Genomic DNA, 20,064 nt, shown 5'->3' on the forward strand with positions numbered 1-20,064 from the left:
ATGATTACATGTAGAACTCCCGCCAAATCTGCATTTTCGTGGAGATATAGGGCGTTACACGGCTCGCCGCTATTCGCTATTTTTTCTACTTGTATTTGTTTGTTGTTCATCAAAATTCCGTTCGACCAATTACCTGAATTTACACTTCCACATGTGCATACTTGTAGTGTGATTACAAGCTAACTAATGGTTTTGTGAATTTTTTACTGTTCCGTTCCTGCGCGGTCTTGTTCGTTGTACTTTCGGAAGCTATGGTTAGTCGGTATGTCAATTTCTTTTCTCTAGACAAATTTTTTAGCTTCTTCGAGTACGCTTCCCCTGTTGGCATCCTTTATTAAATGTGGAACATCAAAATATTATGCTTATATTACGCGTTAACAAACCCCTGTGCTTGTTTCACTTCTTCGGTATCGTTTATGAATATGTGGAACCTCCAAAATCATGCTTACATTATGAGTTACTCCACCCTTGTACATGTTACGACTTTTTGCTTTTATTTCTGTTATATTACCTACCGAACTTGTACTTTTGTAATTATATGTATATACTCCTGTATGCCTTGGTCGCAAGAGACTGGCACTATTTCAAATAAATAAATAAATAAATACCGAGTGCAGGTGGAACTTCCGCCAAATCTGCATGTTTGTGGAAATGCAGTGTGTTACACGGTCCTGGCTGTAGGGTACGCATTAATAAACACATCAGGGCAGCCTATAGGACAGCCCCAAACCTCCCTATTTTTACAACCACAGCAAGGGTCTTTCAACCGTATTATAAATACCCCTGAAGGAATCAGAGGCCACTGCTATCACAGATGTAGCGTCCGGAAAAACAAAACAAAATTAGAACCAGTCGCCTAACGAAATGGGCGCCATGACGTATATGTCACCGATACAGCGACGTTCTATAAACACCCTCTCCCCAGCAAAACACAGAGCCAAACCTACGCAAGAAGAGGCGACAAGCCAAAATCAAATTCCTTCGAGGAACGTTTCAAAACAATTGAAACTTTGTATACGCCGACTCTAGGAGGTTTCGAACAACGACGGCAACAACTGTCGTAGTAGACTACAATGGCAATCACTGATTTCGTTACCCTTCTACAGGAAGGAATAGAAAAAAATGGCAGCATCTCCACTCCGTGGATGATGGCGAGGGTGCGGAGTACCGGAACTCGAAATGGCATCCAAGTTGCGCCCCGGCCTTCATTCGATTTCAGCCGTGAGTGGCACCTTGATTATTCCCTAAATGAAACTGCAACTCACGGCTCAAATGGAATTTCGCTTGATTTTCGCTTGATGGTGGTGTGCGCACGGATGGACGCGGACGGATATTGGGAGGTCCTAAGGCACAGGGGGGATTAAAAGAAATGCGAACAACGGAGCGCACAGCCTCCGACGGATGCCGCACCGTCTGGCTGCTCCGTCAGTAAACTGCGCGCATGCGTAGTTGTTGCGGAGCGTTTGAGAGTGTGGCCTACATTTATGGGAAATGCTTCATCAAGAAGCGACGCCGGTCATTTATTTTAAGGGGCCTCTTCATGCTGTGTCGCCACTGAGCAGGGTGATCGTTGAATGGCATCTGCTATCTGCAATCAGCTTGCTGCGGGCTTGGCTAGCGAATGTAGTAGATAACAGTATGCCCAGTGGCGACAGATCATAAAAAGATGCCTCAAAATAAATGACCCGCGTCCCCTCTTGATCAAGCGTTTCCCCAAACAGTAGGCTACAGTCTCAAACGCTGCGAAAGAACCACGCATACGCGCAGTTTACTGACAGTGCAGCCAGACGGTGCGGCATGCTTCGGAGGCTGTGTGCTCCGTTGTTCGTATTTCTTTTAATCCCCCCTGTACTCCGTAGCGTTACAGGCGAGGGAATAAGCTGTTTGACTCTCGGATACAAACTCACGGTAGTATCCCAATGGGTAAGACGACTGACACCAACTCTGTCTGGTCTAACAGACACAGGCTCGAATCCTGCCGGTGCCTGTGTGTGTGTGTTTTTTTCGATTGTAAATGCTATGCGCACGGACGCGGACGGACATTGTGCGGTCCTAAGGTACTCCGCACCTGAAACGAGGATCGGAGCCTTCTGATCCGCCTAGCGGAACTTTCGAATAGATACTTAATCATTAGATACCCTCCAAAAGGCGAAAATTCTCATGGCTGGAGCAGAGCACACTAAACGCAGGAGAAATATTCCACAATTCACAAAGATTCCCATCACATTAACATTAACACCCGGAGAAAGTGACCAGGGTCTCGAAGGGAACGGTGCAGCCGACCGAGATCCACGCCAACTTCCATACCGTGCTCCCCACTGAGCACGACTACCACACAGATTTGAGAGCACGTCCTCATCTTACGCCTAGAAACACCAGCGTTCCCCGTGCTAAACAGGGACCTCAACGCCGAATAATCGAGAACTGCACACGACACAAACCAGCACATATAGCCACAAACCTAAATAGGTTAAGATGTTTGGTAAAAAGCATTCGACATTAACGTATGGTTACGGGGCGGAAAGACAAAGAATATTGAACGAATGTTGAACGAATATTGTTTCAGCGTTCAATATTCGTTTCATCTTTGCCTTGGCGCCACGGAAATATAACTTGGCTGGATATTCGGAAACATCCGTTATATTCCACTAATCTCGGCACACGACATGCTGCCCTGACCAGCCACCTTGAGATACGCGTACGGGCAGCAATTTTAAACTACTGCTAGTTAAATATCGGTAAAGGAGATATAGAAGAAAAAAAGCTCAGGCTTGAGCTCATCGTGTTCTAAGCATGCCAAAAAAAAGCGAGCCAATTCACTCTGAAGGCGGTTGGACAGCGAAGCTAGACAAGAAAACCCAAAACGATTACCCATGTGACGTCACTTGAATTCACACGTGGCTCGACAGAGAATGAAAACAGATAAGTAAAATGCACTTAACCTCACCCTTTATTACTTCAAAGAGATATACCCTTCTGAGGATAAATCAATGGATGATTCCTGAACGGTGGTTGGTTGAGTTGTATTGGTGAAGCACATGAGTGGGAACTCTTTATATAAAATTAAAGGAAGGTAGAACTTGTTGTCAAACGACATACGCCGCTGCCTTTACGCCGACCGACGACGTCGGAGAGGACGAGTAACCACATATCGTCGCAGCCCGCGCGTAAACCAATGCGCCGTGCAGCGGGGCTCGACTACCCCGGAGACAGCTTTGTTGCGACCAGTGCTACATTTTAACTCAACTCAAACAAATAATGTTTATTCTTAATACCGAAACGACTAAAACAGTTCTTAGGACATTAAAAAAACGTTAATTAGTACGCTTATTTGGCAGGCAAAAAACCCTCCGCTACATTCGGCGTAAACTGTCTTGCTTCCATAGTTGCTCATTTCTTCGCGGGTTTTGTCCGGTTTGCACTCCCGATTTTACGATTTCCTTCGTTTTATCGCACAATTCATAGTAAAGTTAGCTTATTTATCAATTTTCTGTCTTATTATACGACCTGTCCGCCAGAACATCACCGCCAGAGGTCTACGTCAACACCGTGCGCCCGAAAGTTTTGCGTCGAGGTCTGGCGGGCTCTGACTTGGTCGCAACAAGCGCATAATGATTTCGGCGTACTCAGGAGTATGCCGGTTACTTGCGCGTTTACACCGGTTTACATCGTTGCGCGAGTACGTCGGTTTTACACGTGCATGTGGTTCGGCCTTAAAGGAGCCATGACAAAATACAAGTTGGGTTTATTAGAAATACTGCTTAGTCCCGATAACAATGATACCAATATCACCGCAATCTTCGAACAAATAATGGAGATATTAAAGAAAACGTGTGAAGCAGTTGCGACCCTCTAGCCAATTTCCCGCAACTTTTCTATGACGTCACGGAACCTTGTTTGTGCGATTGGCGGCCGCCTAACTGACCTGTCGCGACGACACATGACTGGACGTCTGTAATGGGGCCTCTAGTTTCATTTGACCGCATCTCTTGAATGCTAACGTGCAGTTAACGCACTGAAAATTATATTTTATTGTTGGCCCGTATGACATCATTCTTGCTCATAACACGACACTGTGACGCAAAATGTGAAAGTTTTTAAATACTTCTTGCTATTTTTTTTTCGTTAAAAAACATGTTTTGTGGCTCTAATGTAACTGACTGAGATACTGAATCCTAGTTCTTTCAAATTAAACGAATTTGTATTTTCTCATCATGGCTCCTTTAAGACACGAGCGGAACCCCGTTAGGATTGGGCGGAGGAGACAAGAGAGGCATTTACGTGGCAAGCGCGGCAAAACACTACCGTTTGTCGACGACATGTGCAGCCAATTTTTTTTAAAGCAAAGCTTGACAACTTCCGTCCTGCGGTTTCGCGGGGGATGCGCACTTTCACCTTTTCCCCGGAAACACCCCCCAGCGACACAGGCTGGACCCACTTTCGGCGGTGCGCACAAGGCCCCGTTTTCGGTTGTTCTGCACAGCACGAGCGGCGGCCGCTGCCGAGGCTGCGGCCGATCCGCTGATAGCGAGCCGACCATCCCCGCAGCCTCCCATGCCTGCGCCCCTGAGTCGTCTCGGGCTACGTGACTGCTATCGCGCCCGGCTAAGAGGAACGGCGCGGTCGCCGTGAATGAACGCCGCGTTCGCCGGGCCTCCTCCTGTGAACGTTGCACAGGAGGTAACGGCTTTGAGACATGGTCGGCGATACAGCTACGTCAAAGGTTAACCGAGCGAAGCCAAAACTCAACCAGACTAAGCCAAGCTTTTGCTTGCATATCCAAGGTTGGCTGAGCTAAGCTGCGGCCATTTTTTTTCATTAGGACACTTCAAGGGGCTCGTCAACACTTTCGGTAAATGCCTTTCACTTTTCCCTTCTCGTCTGGAAGCGGAGCGGCAGTAAGTGATTTACTCGTAGCAGCAGATCCTCCGCCTGTTTCTGATTTGCTTTTGGGGCGATTACTTTTGAAGTGGCCATCGAATGCATTTATTGCTGCAGCAGCACGCAAGGCGACCAATTGCCGCCACACAGCTCTATAACGGCGTTATTGGAGCGCCAAGATCGAAAACGAGAAAAAATTTTAGAGGGAGTTTCCAAGTTACATGCTGGGCATAGAACCGTAATTCTTGGCTGAAAAAATTCGCAACCTTCCATTCTAAGCAACAGATATGTTTGTTGACTATGTTACGAAACTATTTTGAAATAACGCTGAAAAAAATGTAGCAGGGTCTCTCAATTATTGAGGTATTTGTGCATCCTGTCGGACGAAAAAGGCATGAAATTCTAGCGGCAATGCTTAGTGCGCGCCAGGCTTTCAAACTTACATAAAGCAAGCCGATCAAACGCCACACGCAACTTCGACAAAACGACGAAAATTGTTCCGGCTTACTTGTTTCTTTAGCAGCTGTTCGGCGGGAAAGTCCCTCCACTGGACGGTTTCCTCTGGACACGCCTCGCCGTCGAACGGACACGTGCGCACTACGCCCAGGTCACACTGCTGGTAACAAAGGCCGCACAGAAAGTGTCCGCAGAGTAGGGCGCCCGTGCGCTTGGACACATGTCCGCAAGCGCTGCAAACCCTGGCCGGGGGAGGTGGAACGACGAAGTGCAAGGGTTTCAAGTCCAGCTCCTCGGAGAAACCCCTCAGGATGCTGTGCTGGTAGCCGGAAGGCATGATTCCGCACTCGTGAATGGACGAACACTTCGTTGGTTAATCTGAACGGTCCTGTCTTTTAAAACATTCACAGGCGTTGGTTAACGCGACAGCTCTTCTATGACTCCCTTGTGAAGACAGTACGTTCCCTCAATTTCGTTCAGTTGTGCTGCCAGGAAGCGACGCACGAAGCGCCTCAGGTAGTAAGAGCAGCAGTGACCGGAGTCACGAAGGGGCAAGGGCAACTGGCAACAGCGTGGAAAGGGTGGGAAATGCGTGCTCTTGCAAGCGCTGGCCACTAGCGGCACTGCCGCGGTTTCGTATTTTTCTGCATCCTCAAAACAGCAAAAGAGCCGACAAACCTATAGCGTTCAGCATTGTAAGAAATTTATTTTTTGTGTTTTTTTTTTTGTTAGTTACGGGTGTAATGTATGACACGAGAAATTTTCAATGGATGCGACAAAAGTGCTACGCTGCCAGTTTCTGTCGCGTCGACGCTATGTAGACGGCACGCTGCGCTAGGAAGTAGCTGCGAAATCACAGCGTAATCACGATTGGACGCGATATCACGCCGCTGCGCTAGCTCTTGCGATGCCGTTCTGTCGCAGCCACTACCTTGTAAACACGGCCACGACTTTCCACCATGCGCGGAAGAGACGTGGCGGGGCGTTCATTTTGCTTTCCTGCATTAGGCCTCTTGTCATTTTCCGTTGCTCAGAACTGCCGCAGAGCACCTCCGTAATTTATGGCCGAAGCGCCCGATTTTGTAAAGAAAAAACGCCGTTGTTCTTTCTGACGGATTTGGTTTCTTTACGAATTAAACACTGGCTCCAGGAGTAAGCGACTAATGCTTAACCACCACGCTACATTATAGCTCGTTGGCACCTATGCAACAAAAGGTAAAATGGCGCGTGCCGCGTTACACGTGAACTTGACGGCATGTGTGTAGAACAGGCAACCCAGCCACGCAGAACTCTGATTCCGCGGAAGCTTCGGGGTGTGTTAGCACAATGCTTGTTAAATTAATCCACGCCAAAAGTAAGCGAAATCAAATAAAGGGACGCAAATACAATGCGACAGTAGACAAGTACTTGATCGCCAGGCCTTTGCCCTCAAAGCGAGTAGGCAGGCCCAAAGAACACCGAGGAAACATTTTTAGATGCGACGCATCTCTTGCTCTCGGGTATGTCCCTCCATTGTTGTCGTTGTCGCGGCGTTGTCCGCATCCTCACTGCACATGCGTAACTCTCCTCCGTTGTTCTCTCCAACAGCTGTGCGCAACACTCTCACTCCGTCTCATTATCATAACAACAGTTGCGCGTGTGCGCTTCGCTGCTCTGGGTGCGCGCATGTGTGCGCATGCGCGCGACTCTCCCCCCCCCCCCCCCCCCCCGGCTCCTCTCCTTTCAAAAGCGGGAATATAAGCGGGGGAGCGCACGGCGCCGGATCAGTCCAGCGCTCGCTCTCGCACTTGACTTGACTTTGCTTGACGATACCTCCATGCAAGATCTTCCGATGAAGACGTGATGGAAGCGACAGTCCGTTCAGCGAGTGGACTGACGCAATCCAATACCAGCGTCAGTCCAAACGCTCTCCCCTGATGCGTCGCATCACATCAGGGTTCCCTCGCGGGAATATGGGCGTAATTTTGTTTTGACACTACCTTTTATGTTGCGGGAGCAGGTTTGGACTGCGCGGGAACTGCTCAAAACCGTTATGAATAGCAAATAAACTAGACCAAATATTAACGGTGGAGCGGTAGTACAGGTGCCGTCAGAAGTAATTGGAGCACGGGAGCTGTGGCCGAAACGCATTGGAGCGCCGTGTAGCTGCACCGGCGGTAAACGAAAGGACGAGAACACGCATGCTTGCCTGGCGACGGCGATAGCCCCCCTATACATCTCAAAACCCTTCTTTTAACCAGTATTCGAGAATTCTTCGCAGCATACTGGAAAGGGCGATCGCGCTGATAGCATATACACCTAAAAATGTTTGAAGAAAAAGAAACTGCCACTGCAGATCCCCGTGGGACCGCCACTTCTCCGGCAGCTCGCGAGCGCTGGAAGTGTGTCAAAGACGTTGTCAGATGTGTATCTGCTATCAGCGCCATCGCCGATACCAGTATGCTGCGAAGAATGCTCGAAGCCAGGTCAAAAGAAGTGATTTGAGATGTATAGGTGGGCTATCTCCCGTCGGCAGGTGCGCATGCGTGTTCTCGTCCTTTCGTTTGCCGCCGGTGCAGCATAGAGAAAGAAATACTAGTAAGAGAAGACACTCCCATAGAGCCCTGTGGCCGAATTGACAGTAGTGTAGTGTAGCGCGCCGAGCGGGTAGACAAAGTATTAACTGTTTGTTTTAGTTTCACGGACGCCGATTTTAGCGGGTAGTTTGAATGGCTGGAAAGCGCTGCTCACGGCGAAGGGCATCGGTAGCGTATTCGGACGCTTTCATGCATTAATTAGTGTTTATTTGATTATATCATTCTCAGGCTTGGTGCCCACGCGCTTTTAATTTTTTTTTTTTGAAATGTGAAATTGCAATTTACAGTACTATTTAAAGATGGTTAAGAATTCTGTCGTGTGTTCACATCTTTTCAAGCCACATAAAAGACTTCATACATGAAGAAATATTTATTGCATGGCACTAAACGGAACAACAAGTTCAAATTTCCATCATCATTTGCAATACACATATAATAAACAGTGGGTAATACACCACAACAGAGACAACACACAGTAGTGAGAGGAAAACATGTTTCCAGGAATGAAAAAAAATGCACAAGTAGGTGTGCCACAACCACACAAAGGATTTATTCTCCATGGTAATTGAAAACGCAGAAAATCCAGAAGATTCAGCCATCCACAGTTTTACTTGTATCTAAGACACCCTCAGACTCTGTGCGTTGTTGCAGTCATACGAAAATATCAACCATAACAAAATCTAGAGACTGGGTACTTGCAACTGCTTACGACCACAACCTCCGCAGATAATTTTTTTAGTCTGGCAGTTTCTCCAGTTAGGACGTGAAAGAAGGGAAAAACTTGCGCACCGTTTACCAAAAAAGCTGTGAAGGCCTTGCTTATTTTATGAACTCTAATGAGGTCTATTGCCTCTGGGAAACTTCAAACCAGTAGCAGTAATTGAACAGAAATTATATTTGTGTGAATATACACACGCAAAAACGTTAAGAAGAAAAAATCAACTTCGTATTGGTTCCTTGCAAGGGTGCATTTTCCAAGAAGCCGGGTTACCTTCTGAAAGCGTCACCTTCCCAGTAAAGGCAAAGGGCCAGGTGGGGATATTTTAGGTACGTGTACGTAGTCAAACGGCCGGTTCCACGCTCGATTAAGACACACAAATTCACGTTTTCTGCTGTCAATACAAACAGTCTAATATAAGAAACAGGGAAGCAGTATATGCTTCTTGTGATTGAGACAATGGTGACACATTACAGAGTCCCATAAGGTAACGCGACAACATTTGTGGGACCACGCGCCACATTTTTCCCATTTCGAACACGCAGTCGAGCACAATTTCAAAAGTGCCGCGCACAAATGCACAACTGAACTTGATATTACTATGCTTTGCATCTCACAACTTGGCACCAGGCAGTGAGGAATGCTACTAGAGTACATTTTACATCAGGTATGTTTCGCAACCCGCTATGTGCTATGACAGAGGTTAAAAATGTCTGTGCCGCCTATATGCTCGCGGATTACACCGCATATGTGTATTCAGGATGGCATTATACATTTTATCTGCCTGATTACAACAAGAAGAATTACAGTGCAATTTGATTTACGAGGCACATCATGGGAGCACTGCGTATATTGGCAAGCTTTGCGTCACCTGAAAACAAAAAGTCCGGAAAAGGACCACCACACTACACAGTCAGTGTACACTGCACTTACAACGGGTGCATCTATTTGCCACGATGCGAGTACACAATTCGCCAAAAAAATACCCGAAGGCGCAGCAAGAGAGCCATTATTCGGAGCGGAAGAATAAACACGGACAAAGAAACAGAGTAGACGAGACAGGCGCTGGGAACTATTCACTAGCAAGCCCAGCAAGAAGTTATTCACAGCTAAGACAGGCATCCTTGCTGAGGGCGTTATGAGCGCATTTGACAACGTAGGTCCCAACATGGTTCTCTTCATCTAGGTCACTCCAACAACATGCGGCACATACGGTGACAAACAACGACATTTAGCATGACCTCTTACCCTGGCAGTCTTCATATTGTAAAAGGGTTTTCGTGGATGTACTGTTTCACAATATTAGTGCTAGCAGCAACAATAATTTGCGAGTGGAGTTTGGAGACTGGACGCTGTTGTGAGTGGTTTTAAGGAGATGAGGCACGTCAGAGATAAAAAACAGTTTGTTCCTTGTGTCAACGATAGGCTTTTCACTTGTCAAGCCTTATTGAGTGCCGAGACTTGCGTTCTATTTTCGGGTGCTAATGGCAAGGTTCAACAGATGGAATACAGTTGCGGTATCCATCAGGGGCATCAATAATGCAGCAAGAAGCATTGCAGGCAGTCATTAATACAACTGAATAACTCTGGGAGAACAGTTGGCACAGCCATTTTTGTGAGTCGTTTGAGGGCAGGATCCATGAAGTCCTGTGCCATGAAGTGCTTACACCATCTTTGGTATGACGAATGCAGCTGGCTGGTTGGCTCTGTCTTGAGGGCACCTGTAGACCTGCACAGGTGATAGGGGATATAGTACACAAACTGTTTGCAATGACAGATCACCTTCGAAAAGTCTGTAAATATCACTGCAGCTAGTACTCAAGTATCGCCTCCAGCGCATGCCATCTATTTAAAACATAAGTTCTCTTATTCTATTCAGCAATCATGCAGTAGCGCTATTAGCAACACTACAAATATGGGTCTTTGTAATTTAGAAACACTGGTTAGGCACATTCTTAATGCAATTCAGCTATTGTTTGGTTTAACCAAAATGATAATGCTGCTCACCTAGCCTGGATTCCTTTGTCTTTTTTTGTGAAATCAGGAAGAAAAGCGAGAGTGAACTGAACGTAATACCAAGCTTAAGCAAACCTGTTGCCCCGCGGGCCCACGAAAGAAACGCATCCCGAAAACGGGAACTTGGCGAAGGTATATCTGGGCGCTGTGTGGTCACCATGGCAAGCAGCAGTGAGCGTCGTACTGATGGCCCCAGAGGTCATTTACTCAAAAACATGACAAGAACACACACAGCTCCGACTGAATAGGTGCAATCTACACAATACGTGTTTTATGAAACTAGCCAAAATATGACTAGAGAAAAAAGAGCAAACGCTTGAAGAGCAAAAGCTTGAAAAAACGGCAAGCGTAGAACAGTTCTATGCAATGCCTTGAACCAGACCCACCGACAGAAGGCGCAGTGGTCTTGCAGACAGGTTCCTCTCCCTCCCCTGACGGGACGAGGAGGAGAGAGAGCATCCCGCCGCTGGTGTTTAGCTCCCGATTCCTCTCCCGCGATGTGGTGTCGTTTGACGCAGCAAGGACTATCCTGGCACGCGTGGTGGAGGCCATGCATCCAGATGTCCGAGTAGTCAGTGGCCAGGCCCCACGGGTCCTGCCCGGACGCATCAGCAGAAACGCCCAGTCGCTCCTGCTTCGCCTGCAGCTTAATTGCTGGAACGTGGGAGCCCGCCTGCACCCCCAAGGCCACCGGGCGTCCCCCACCTGCGCCGATTGCCCAGATCCCGAGACGCTGGAGCATTTACTGTGCTCTTGCCACCCAGCATGACACCGCGAGGGCGGAACTCCGGGCCGCACTCCAGCGACTCGGTGCCACAGCCAACAAGTTGGAAGACTTCATGTTCCCCATGGACCGGACGCCATCCGACGGGAGGTCTTCCAGCACCTACTCAACTTCCTGGTTGTGACAGGACTAGCGGTGCGTTTGTAGCCGTCGAGTCGTTGACGAAACGAACGCGACATAGACTGTCCCCCACCCTCCTTACGCTCTTGTCTTCCCCCTTCTCTCTGCCTATCCTTTGAAACCCCACTTCCGTTCCCTGGACTGGGCGGTAGGAGGGTTAACTACCCGTTCAGTTCAACAATATCCCCACTTCTCTTCTCTTCTCTCCTTTGTTAGTAACTCACCACCACCCACCTTTACGCGAACAGCATAATCTACGCGGCGACTGCGCTGCCGTTCTCGGGAGAGCGCCCGTTGGCGTTGGAGCCGACACAAGTGACCTAGAGCCAGGGCTGCCAACTCTAGGGAAATTTCTCTAGATCTAGGGGATTTGGGTTGTCTTTAGGGGAAAAGGGAAATTTGTCAAAATCTAGGGAAATTTTTGCTTCCACGTGGACTTATGCCTTCAGTAGTGTAACGGTGTCCTTTGTTAAGTTTAACATTTAACATTTTTTTTATGTACTATGGATTTTAGTTTCTCGGTGAAGCGCAGATACCTATTTCCCATTAATGTGCATCGAGCGAAGCTATCGATCCTACGTTTGACACTGCTGGTTTAAATAGCAAAAGAACATGATTGATGAAGTTCATAAACTTGCTCGCTCGAATATCTCATGCACTGCGCATCATCTGTGCTTGTTCCCATTATCCTTCCTTCATATATACTTGGATGCTATTGCAAAAGCTCTGTGTCCTAGTCAAAGATTTTTGCGTTTTGCATTGAATTGCGGTATTCTTGATTGTGTCATTTTTATAATTTAACACGTCTTCGGCTTATATACAAGGCGCTGTAACACGTAGTGCTTCTTGGAATGTGGTATCGTTGTGTGTGCGCCGAGCGATTGCTTTTACTTTTTAGGTAATTTTATATGTATTATTCACTGTTACATGTCCCCCCCCCCTCCACGTAATGACCCTCTATTGCTTTTGTGTTTTGAATAAATAATCCATTTAAAGCGTTACAAATTGTGCTCCAACATTTTTTTCACCTTCATCTCCGTTACATCAAAAATGGTTTCAAACGAATTCATAATTATGCCTTAAAGGTAAATTGGGCAGTCATATCACCAAACTAGAACCCGATAGCAGAGAGAAAACACCTGATAACCGCATTCAGCAAAAAATTAGGGAAATCTAGGGAATTTTTTCATCTGAGCTAGGGGAAAAGTGGCTTCGCCGGTTGGCAGCCCTGCCTAGAGCTCCGCTGCTTCAGCACATTTCACACTGGGTGAAACTAGGTTTTCTTTTCCTCTCAAAGCAGCCAAAACTACGCACATGCCATTAGCGGACCATCGGCGCTTTCATTTCTCTTTAAAACAAAGCTTTTGTACCTCTACCAGCCAGCGGTTCCTTCGTGGTGTGCGCGACAAGAAACTCCCAACGCGGTTGGGGAGCGGGAAGACGGTTTTCCCTCACAGAGCACAGTGAAGATAGCGCGGCGAATGGTTACTCAGCGTCCCCCGCTCGCAGGTGCCTGCTCACACCATCGGGCGCGTCGGCGGGACGGCTTTGTCGCCTGCTGTACCGACGGTTGTTTTGGGCCTGTTTTGGCGCATCTTCGCGCACATTTAGCGCTTCCCTCGCACGGCTTGACTAAGTTGTTCGACAGCACCTCCTGGGTAACCCGGACCCGACGTAATTAAGTGGTTGTACGGCAAACTTCAGTTAAGGATTGGTTTGCCGCGCGGGAAAACAATATGTACAAACCCCATGGAGACATTTGGCCTCTAGAGAAAGGCTACCTTGTGCGCACTGCTTGCCACGAATGGGACATCATTTTCTAAATTGGTGAATACCAAATCGGTTGCGTTTTAAGAGGCATTACAAAAGCCGAAAGTAGCAGCTGGTTCTGATAAATTGCTATTATAAAGTTCCCTCAGCTTTCTCGCAAATCTCAAACTTACTGAACTTGTTAAAATCGGTATACTGGGAATCACTAAGCTTGCATGCCGAATTGTTCCGGTGTCTGCGCTTAAGTCGCGCGGTGATGTAGCCACGACCTAGCACATTAGGAAAGCTAGGTTCTGCTGTCTCACCCTTCGAAAGACGCTTCCTTCCGCTTTCTTTCCGCCGACGCACGGCGGGGCTACAGCGGCGGCGTCCGCCGCTCTAGCCCGTCCGTGACCGACGCTGGTGCGTTCGGGACGCCGCCCCGGCAATTTAAAGGTAACGCCTGGCACAATTTCTGGTTTCACTCTTTTGAAAGCCATGTGTGTAAATTCAAGTGACGTCGAATGGGCAATTGTTGTGGGTGTCGTTTAAAGCTTTACTTTCGAACAAACTTCACAGCATGGATTGGAGCAATTTTTTTTTTCGGCTCGTTCCCTCCGTCACGTGGATGGTACAGATACAAGTGTTCTGTTCGAGGCGGAGACCAACGGCAGCGAAGTTCCTATATTTTGCTAGAGGTTGCCTATTGTGCCATTGTTTCCAAATAAAAAAAAAGCGAGTTAGTATGAGCATTTTGATACAAGGCAGGCCTTAGTGTCCAAAAAGACCCGCAATATTATCATTCGTGACAGTTTGCCTCCGGATAGTGGGATTAACTCCGGTCCTGTCGCACGTTTAGCAGTGATGCTCAGAGCTTGTTTGTCAGAGTCGCCTTGAAGACTTATGACTAAGTGCGCAAAACCACTTCGATCTGCGTAGCTATCATTATAAGACCAAAATTTATCAGTGTCAGCGGCTCGTGGAGCCTAGTTCCTGTAAATTGTCACCGACGGGATAATATAATTTAGCTATAGCTTCCCTTTTGGTCATCAAATATTTTTCAATCAATTAATCTTTAGAGAATTGCCTCAGAAGAAACAGGAGCTCCTATATAGTTATATGCTATGCCCGGGAACAAGTTAAGAACGGCCATAGCCTTTGTAGTGTATCACTCTTTACAAGCAACGAACCCGGATGTCAACGCCCGCGCGCGGTTTGAAACGACATTGTGATTTTTCACACATACCGTTTCACATACTGTTTCACATTTCACACATACCGTTAAGTCCGAAAAAATGCCCACCGAAAGTACAGAAATATCAAGCGAAAAATCTGGGATGGGTGAACTTTCGAGTAAAGTGGCAGAAACCAGAAAAAAAAGTGGCCGCACCGCCAACGAAAACTGCGGAGATGTAAAAGAAAACACAATATTGGCGGAATTTCGGGTCAAGGGCGGGAAGGCCAGATAAATGACCGCATCAACGCATAAATAGAGGACTCGCGTTTGTTTTGTTCACTTATCGGCGCTGAAGCCATCGATTTTAAGGGGTGGGCGATCTTTCGGGTCTTTTAGTTATTGAATATTTCACCCCTAAAGTGCGATGGTTCATGTTTCGTAGGGGGGCGTTCTCTTGGAACTTTACGGCAGTCTTTTTGTAGCGTGAGCTACACTGGCCGAGGTTGAGCAGTTTCGCGTGGCTCCTGGTGAGCCGTGCTGCGCATGCGCGAGGAGCAGTGACGTCACACGGCGCAAAGAACGTTGCTCGCTGCCCGGCGTCTCTCACACACCCCACGCGCCCAGCGTCTTCGCCGACCTCCCTTTCGAACGTGGCGACCCGGTTCACTTGATGATCATGCGAGGGGTGGCCGCGTGTGGAACCGATGGCTCGTGCGTCGCAACAACCCGGCATGCGCCTATAGGAACCAGCTTAGTTCTGGGGCGATTGGTGACGCTGCGCCGGGGCCGCTTGATAAATATTCATGTGTCACATAATGCGTATACCGTGTGTGTGTCATTGAAGCAGCAGTAAGCATGATAATCACGCTAATCCTAGAAAAACAGGAAAGCTAAGAATAACCTAGCTCAGACTACGGATATCCTGGCACAGCCGAGCTAAGCCACTGCTAATATTTTAAGTTGGTGCAGAACTTTACAAGGAGATTAAGTGCGAGCAATCACGGTAGTGACTCATGTGACGTTCAAAATCCTCGCTGTAAGGCACTACTGGCGCCGCGCGGAGTAACAGCCGGGTGGGGTGATGAGGCGCAGCGGCAACTTCCGTTGCCGTTCTCAAGTTGTCCCCGAGCATAAGAATGCTGACTCATGTGGCCTGCTTGTTGTTGCTGCTGAAAAGGTTTACTGAGAAAAAATGGGGAATAATTGGGTTCATAAAGAGTAGCAATAGTTGGCCATACTATTTCAGTGGGTCGCGGGCCGTGGCTGCAGTCTTTGCCCGCAGAATTCGCTGTAAAAATTATAGCTGTAAAAAGTGGATTCTCTACAACAGAGCATATCCTGCCTTCTGCTTTTGCTACAAAGACATTTTTCACCACACGTCCTTGCACCACATGGAGTAAACGTCCTTACTAGGCTAGCTCACTTGGTATTGCTCTGGCTACACAGGCTTTTGCAGCAGTGACACGGGTTTCGTCACCACGCTTCCATGCCCAATTTCCTGACACCTGCCCTCTGTGTAGGGCTGATGCGCGAAAAGTACTTTTTGTCGTTCTAGCACTTATTCTAGACCTGCTTTTTGTAGATCTGCCCACCTCTACGAAGTGCCAGAGCCCGACACATTAGAGGCACAGGTGTACGCTCGTTGAACGGACGGTGTTAAATAGAGACCGGAACTTTAGGCACTAAAAAGCCAGGTTTTAGGCGCCCATATTAGGCACTGAAAACAGCCATTTAGGCGTATATAGGCACTGAATACTCTAGTTTAGGCATATATAGGCCCAGTTCGTGTTTACTTCAGAAGCATATTTTAGCACATTTTTTGTTTACTTGCAGGAATACCGCGGACAAATCGTGCGCTCGGGCAAAGCAATTTTATTTTATTCGGAAAAATAGGCCGCACAAGAGTTGCAATGTTAAAATTTACGTGAAACTGAGTGGGACTTACCACCAAAAGGAAAGACTGAAATCCACGAAAAATGACCCCAATGTCAATGATTTGCTGCTTGAAGTGGTACCCCCTTTCAGTCGATAATTGTGTGCGAAAAAAAACAACGCTCAACGTCCACGGAAGTTGGGGGAGCGTTCTTGTACTTCTGGACGCTCCATGACCTCATTAAATCTGGAATATGACAACGTCTGCTGATGCGAACTTTCAGCAGATATTTTACCGCATGGATTCCAGAAATTTTACGCCAGACAGATTTAATCAACCGGTCCTTTGGAGATAGTGGCGGATCTGTCCTGGACCTCCCAAATGAGCTCAGCAGACAGAGTGGCGCCAAAGCTCTCAGCTGCTGAAGTTCCTTCTGCTAAGAATGCGAAATAAGCACACGAATGTGCCCTGTCACGTTGAAGTGTAACGTGGTGCAAATACTTTGGGCGGCGACGCTTTTGGAGATTGCAAAGCAATTGATAGAAACGGAGTGTTTTGTGTTAGTTTGAGCACTCAGCCGAGTCCCTGAAAGTGGAACAACGGGTGGTGGTAGAAGAGGCAAAATCGGTAACCACCCCTTTAAGACATAACTGCGCTTCGAAGGAAGATCTTGACTGCAACGGATTATTCATTGACGGAAAACGACCTTCCCAGCTCTTCACAACACCGATGAATCCCATGGAGTGTATCTCTAAAAATTATTGCGCCCTTTTGTCACGCAGATGCAGATCATTAGCGAAGCTGCGGGAATAACGCCATTGAGTGACTGTGCACTATATACCGATTATCAACAGTAGAGAGCACGCAAGATTCTTTGGAACTAACTCCTTTACGCTAGGTTTCAAAATGCGCTTAAGGATTACCCGGCACGGCAGATGACGGGTGTCACTACTAGATTACTTGTAAAGGGCTGAGATACCCATTCCAAAGCTCCGTATCTCGTTCATTCTTCGTGCGACACGCACTGCATCTTGTCAGTCGGTGGTGTACCTGTTGTCGGCGGCTGACAGTGCACGTGCTCGTGGCGTCACCTTAAAACTTTGGTGTCTGAGATTTGCACGTAGGTATACCCCTAGGAGGCGTCTTTCACCTTGACCGGTGTGTGCGCGGCTGTGTCGCGTTCGTTTTCTTTTTTTTTCGCTTCTTGTTTTAATGCCGCTATAAAGAGATGGGGCAACCGGAAAAAGTTTTCGCTGTTGGTCTGCAGGCACAGTGCGTCAGAAGCACATAGAACAAAAGATTTCGTGCGGAAAGGGGTGACGTCGGTGAGCTTGGCAGCGGTGTAGCTGCGTACGGGTTTTTCTAGCGGCTCGACTGAGGTGGCAAGTTCGAGTTGGTTGCGGTTTGGGCACGGTTTTCGCTTCTCGGCGTGATTGGCACGACGCGCTGGTTTTTCGTGCAAACGGCGTCAAACTCCCCGTTGCGGGCTTCTGAAGTTAAAACAGCCCCTGCAGGACACCGACTCAAACATAAAAAAGGCATGTATAACACAAAACAGGTATTTATAGGCGCCAAAAAGCCCATATAGTAAAAATAGGCGCTAAAAAGCCGATATAGTCAGAATAGGCGCTATAGGCACAATAAACTATTGTTTAAAAGGCTCCCCTTCCCATAGTTAGGGCTTACATATTTAATAGGCTTGATACGGACCGAAGGAAAAAATAGGCATTTTGCCTAAAGTTCCGGTGTCTAGTTATGAATACTGCTTACCTACCTCGCTTGTTCCTTTCATCAGGTCGAACAAGAACTGACTGAAGATGTTTCCTACCGGTAGGTTCACCGGGCTTACTTCTTATCCCGCCTATAGGTTGTCCGTGGTTTTCGGGCACGCGCTTTACAGAAAAACAGGTGGCCGACCGATGTGGGCGTGCTTCGCATCAGCTCTGCTAAGCACCGCTCTAAAGACTCGCCAACGGCCTCCAGAGCCACAAAACGTACACCAGCCGATAGACCACGTCAACGCGACTACCGGGGGCCGAATTCTCTAAAACGACGGGGTAGCGCCATGCAAATGCATGTGTTCTGCGGTTGGGGCCGTCGCTTTGGGGTTCCCTGCAGCTATAGTGAGCCGCAGAAAAGCGCTGTGGCAAGGGCGCGAAGCGACAAGTGAAACGACAGGGGGGGCAGTGGGTGTCGCTTCGCGCCCTTGCCACAGCGCCTTTCTCCGGCTCATCCTATCTTCAGAGAACCCCAAAGCGACGGCCCCAACCCCAGAGAGAGAGAGAGAGAAAAAATTTTTATTTCTCCAGCAGAGGCGGCTGATGTGTGGGCGTCGCCCCGTGGAAGGCGTCCCTAGTCCGGGATGCCTTGACTTCGGCTGGCCGTCCGTGCTCGGGTCACCAACTTAAGCTGGATATCCGGGTCCGGGCTGGCCAGGGAAGCCCTCCACTGCTCGAAGGTGGGGTTGGAAAGGGGGGGCAAGTCTGGAGTTCGTTGGCACTACCATATGATATGGTAGAGGGTGCCCGGCTGGGGACAGTAAGCGCAGAGGGAAGGTTGTTGGGTGGGGAAGATGAGGTGGAGGCGGGTGGGATGTGGATACGTATTCGTTTGGAGCCGCCGCCAAGTTGTAGCGTCCTCTCTGGAGAGGCGCCAGTGTGGTGGTGGGAGACTACGGCGAGTTTGCCGGTAATGCGCGAGAATCTCCGTGTAGCCACTGAGTGGGTGGAGTTGATCGTGAGGGGGTAAACATTGGCCAACGTCGGCAATGGCTCGGTGTATTATATCGCGAGCCGCGGCGTGAGTCGCTTCATTGCCGGGGATGGCGGCGTGTCCAGGAGCCCAGACGATGCGGATGTCAGGGGTCGTTGTGCAGTTTTTGAGGATGTGAAGTGCTGATGAAGAAATTCGGCCAATTTGGTAATTTCGGCAGGCTGTCTGCGAATCGGTGAGGATGGTTACTTGGTCAGGGCGGGAAATGGCGGCCAGGGCAATGGCTATTTCTTCGGCGACATCGATTGAGCTTGTGGTAGTAGTGGCGGCAGTGACGCATTGGCCGGTATGAGTTACTACGCAGGCTACGTGGCCGGCGCGCCCAGGGTAGGGGGTAGCATCTGTATATAGGGCACTGGGGTCTTCGCCGTATCGCGCAGTCAGGGCTCGAGCACGGGCAGCCCGGCGGCCAAGGTGGTAGTTGGCCTACCCACTGCTACTGCGACCCCAACCCCAGAACACATGCATTTGCATGGTGCTACCCCGTCGTTTCAAAACGACGCCCGTTTTTTTAAAGAATTCGGCCCCGGGACACCAAATTTCCAGCAGGCAAGCCCCTACGTTTGATTCTACGATTCTGAGAAAATTCGAAGCGGCGACCGCCACGCTAGCCCTAAATGTAGGGTTAGCTGTGGTGACGGGTTGGCTTCCTCGGCAAGCTCGCTACATCGCTCCAGCTCGCCCACACCGACGACGCCGCAGCGACCGGTGTTGCGTTCACAAGCCTGTTGCCGCGCGTTCACAGCGGCCTTGCCCTCCCGACCATGACATCTACGGCGATGACCGTTGAAGTTGAAGGCACCGAAATGCCCCCGGAATCGTACAACGCCAGCAAATGGACCCTTATACGAAGACGACAGCAAGCCCACCAAGTGACGCCGGCGACCGGCACCTCGCCTTCTTCTAGCCCGGTACATCAAAGCAACACCCGTGGGAAAACAG

At 48.6% G+C, this 20,064-nt stretch overlaps 1 protein-coding gene across 2 annotated transcripts in view; it reads right to left on the minus strand.

Annotated features, from left to right (window-relative positions):
- The window catches only part of LOC144142881 (TNF receptor-associated factor 2-like), a 53,756-nt gene that overhangs the window by 5,650 nt on the left and 28,042 nt on the right, over positions 1-20,064 (minus strand). Inside the window, exon 1 of one of the 2 annotated variants that reach the window (XM_077674707.1) lies at positions 5,390-5,928. The exons of the other annotated variant lie outside the window; for it this stretch is intronic. Coding sequence (XP_077530833.1) covers positions 5,390-5,674 — 285 coding nt within the window. The 5' untranslated portion in view covers positions 5,675-5,928. Of the gene's footprint in view, positions 1-5,389; positions 5,929-20,064 lie in introns of those variants that run through there. 2 annotated transcript variants of the gene reach the window in all.

The sequence above is a fragment of the Haemaphysalis longicornis genome, unplaced genomic scaffold, assembly GCF_048455015.1.
Source record: "Haemaphysalis longicornis isolate Haplotype H1 unplaced genomic scaffold, Haemaphysalis longicornis Haplotype H1 scaffold_6, whole genome shotgun sequence".
In the NCBI taxonomy this organism is placed as follows: Eukaryota; Metazoa; Arthropoda; class Arachnida; order Ixodida; family Ixodidae; genus Haemaphysalis; species Haemaphysalis longicornis.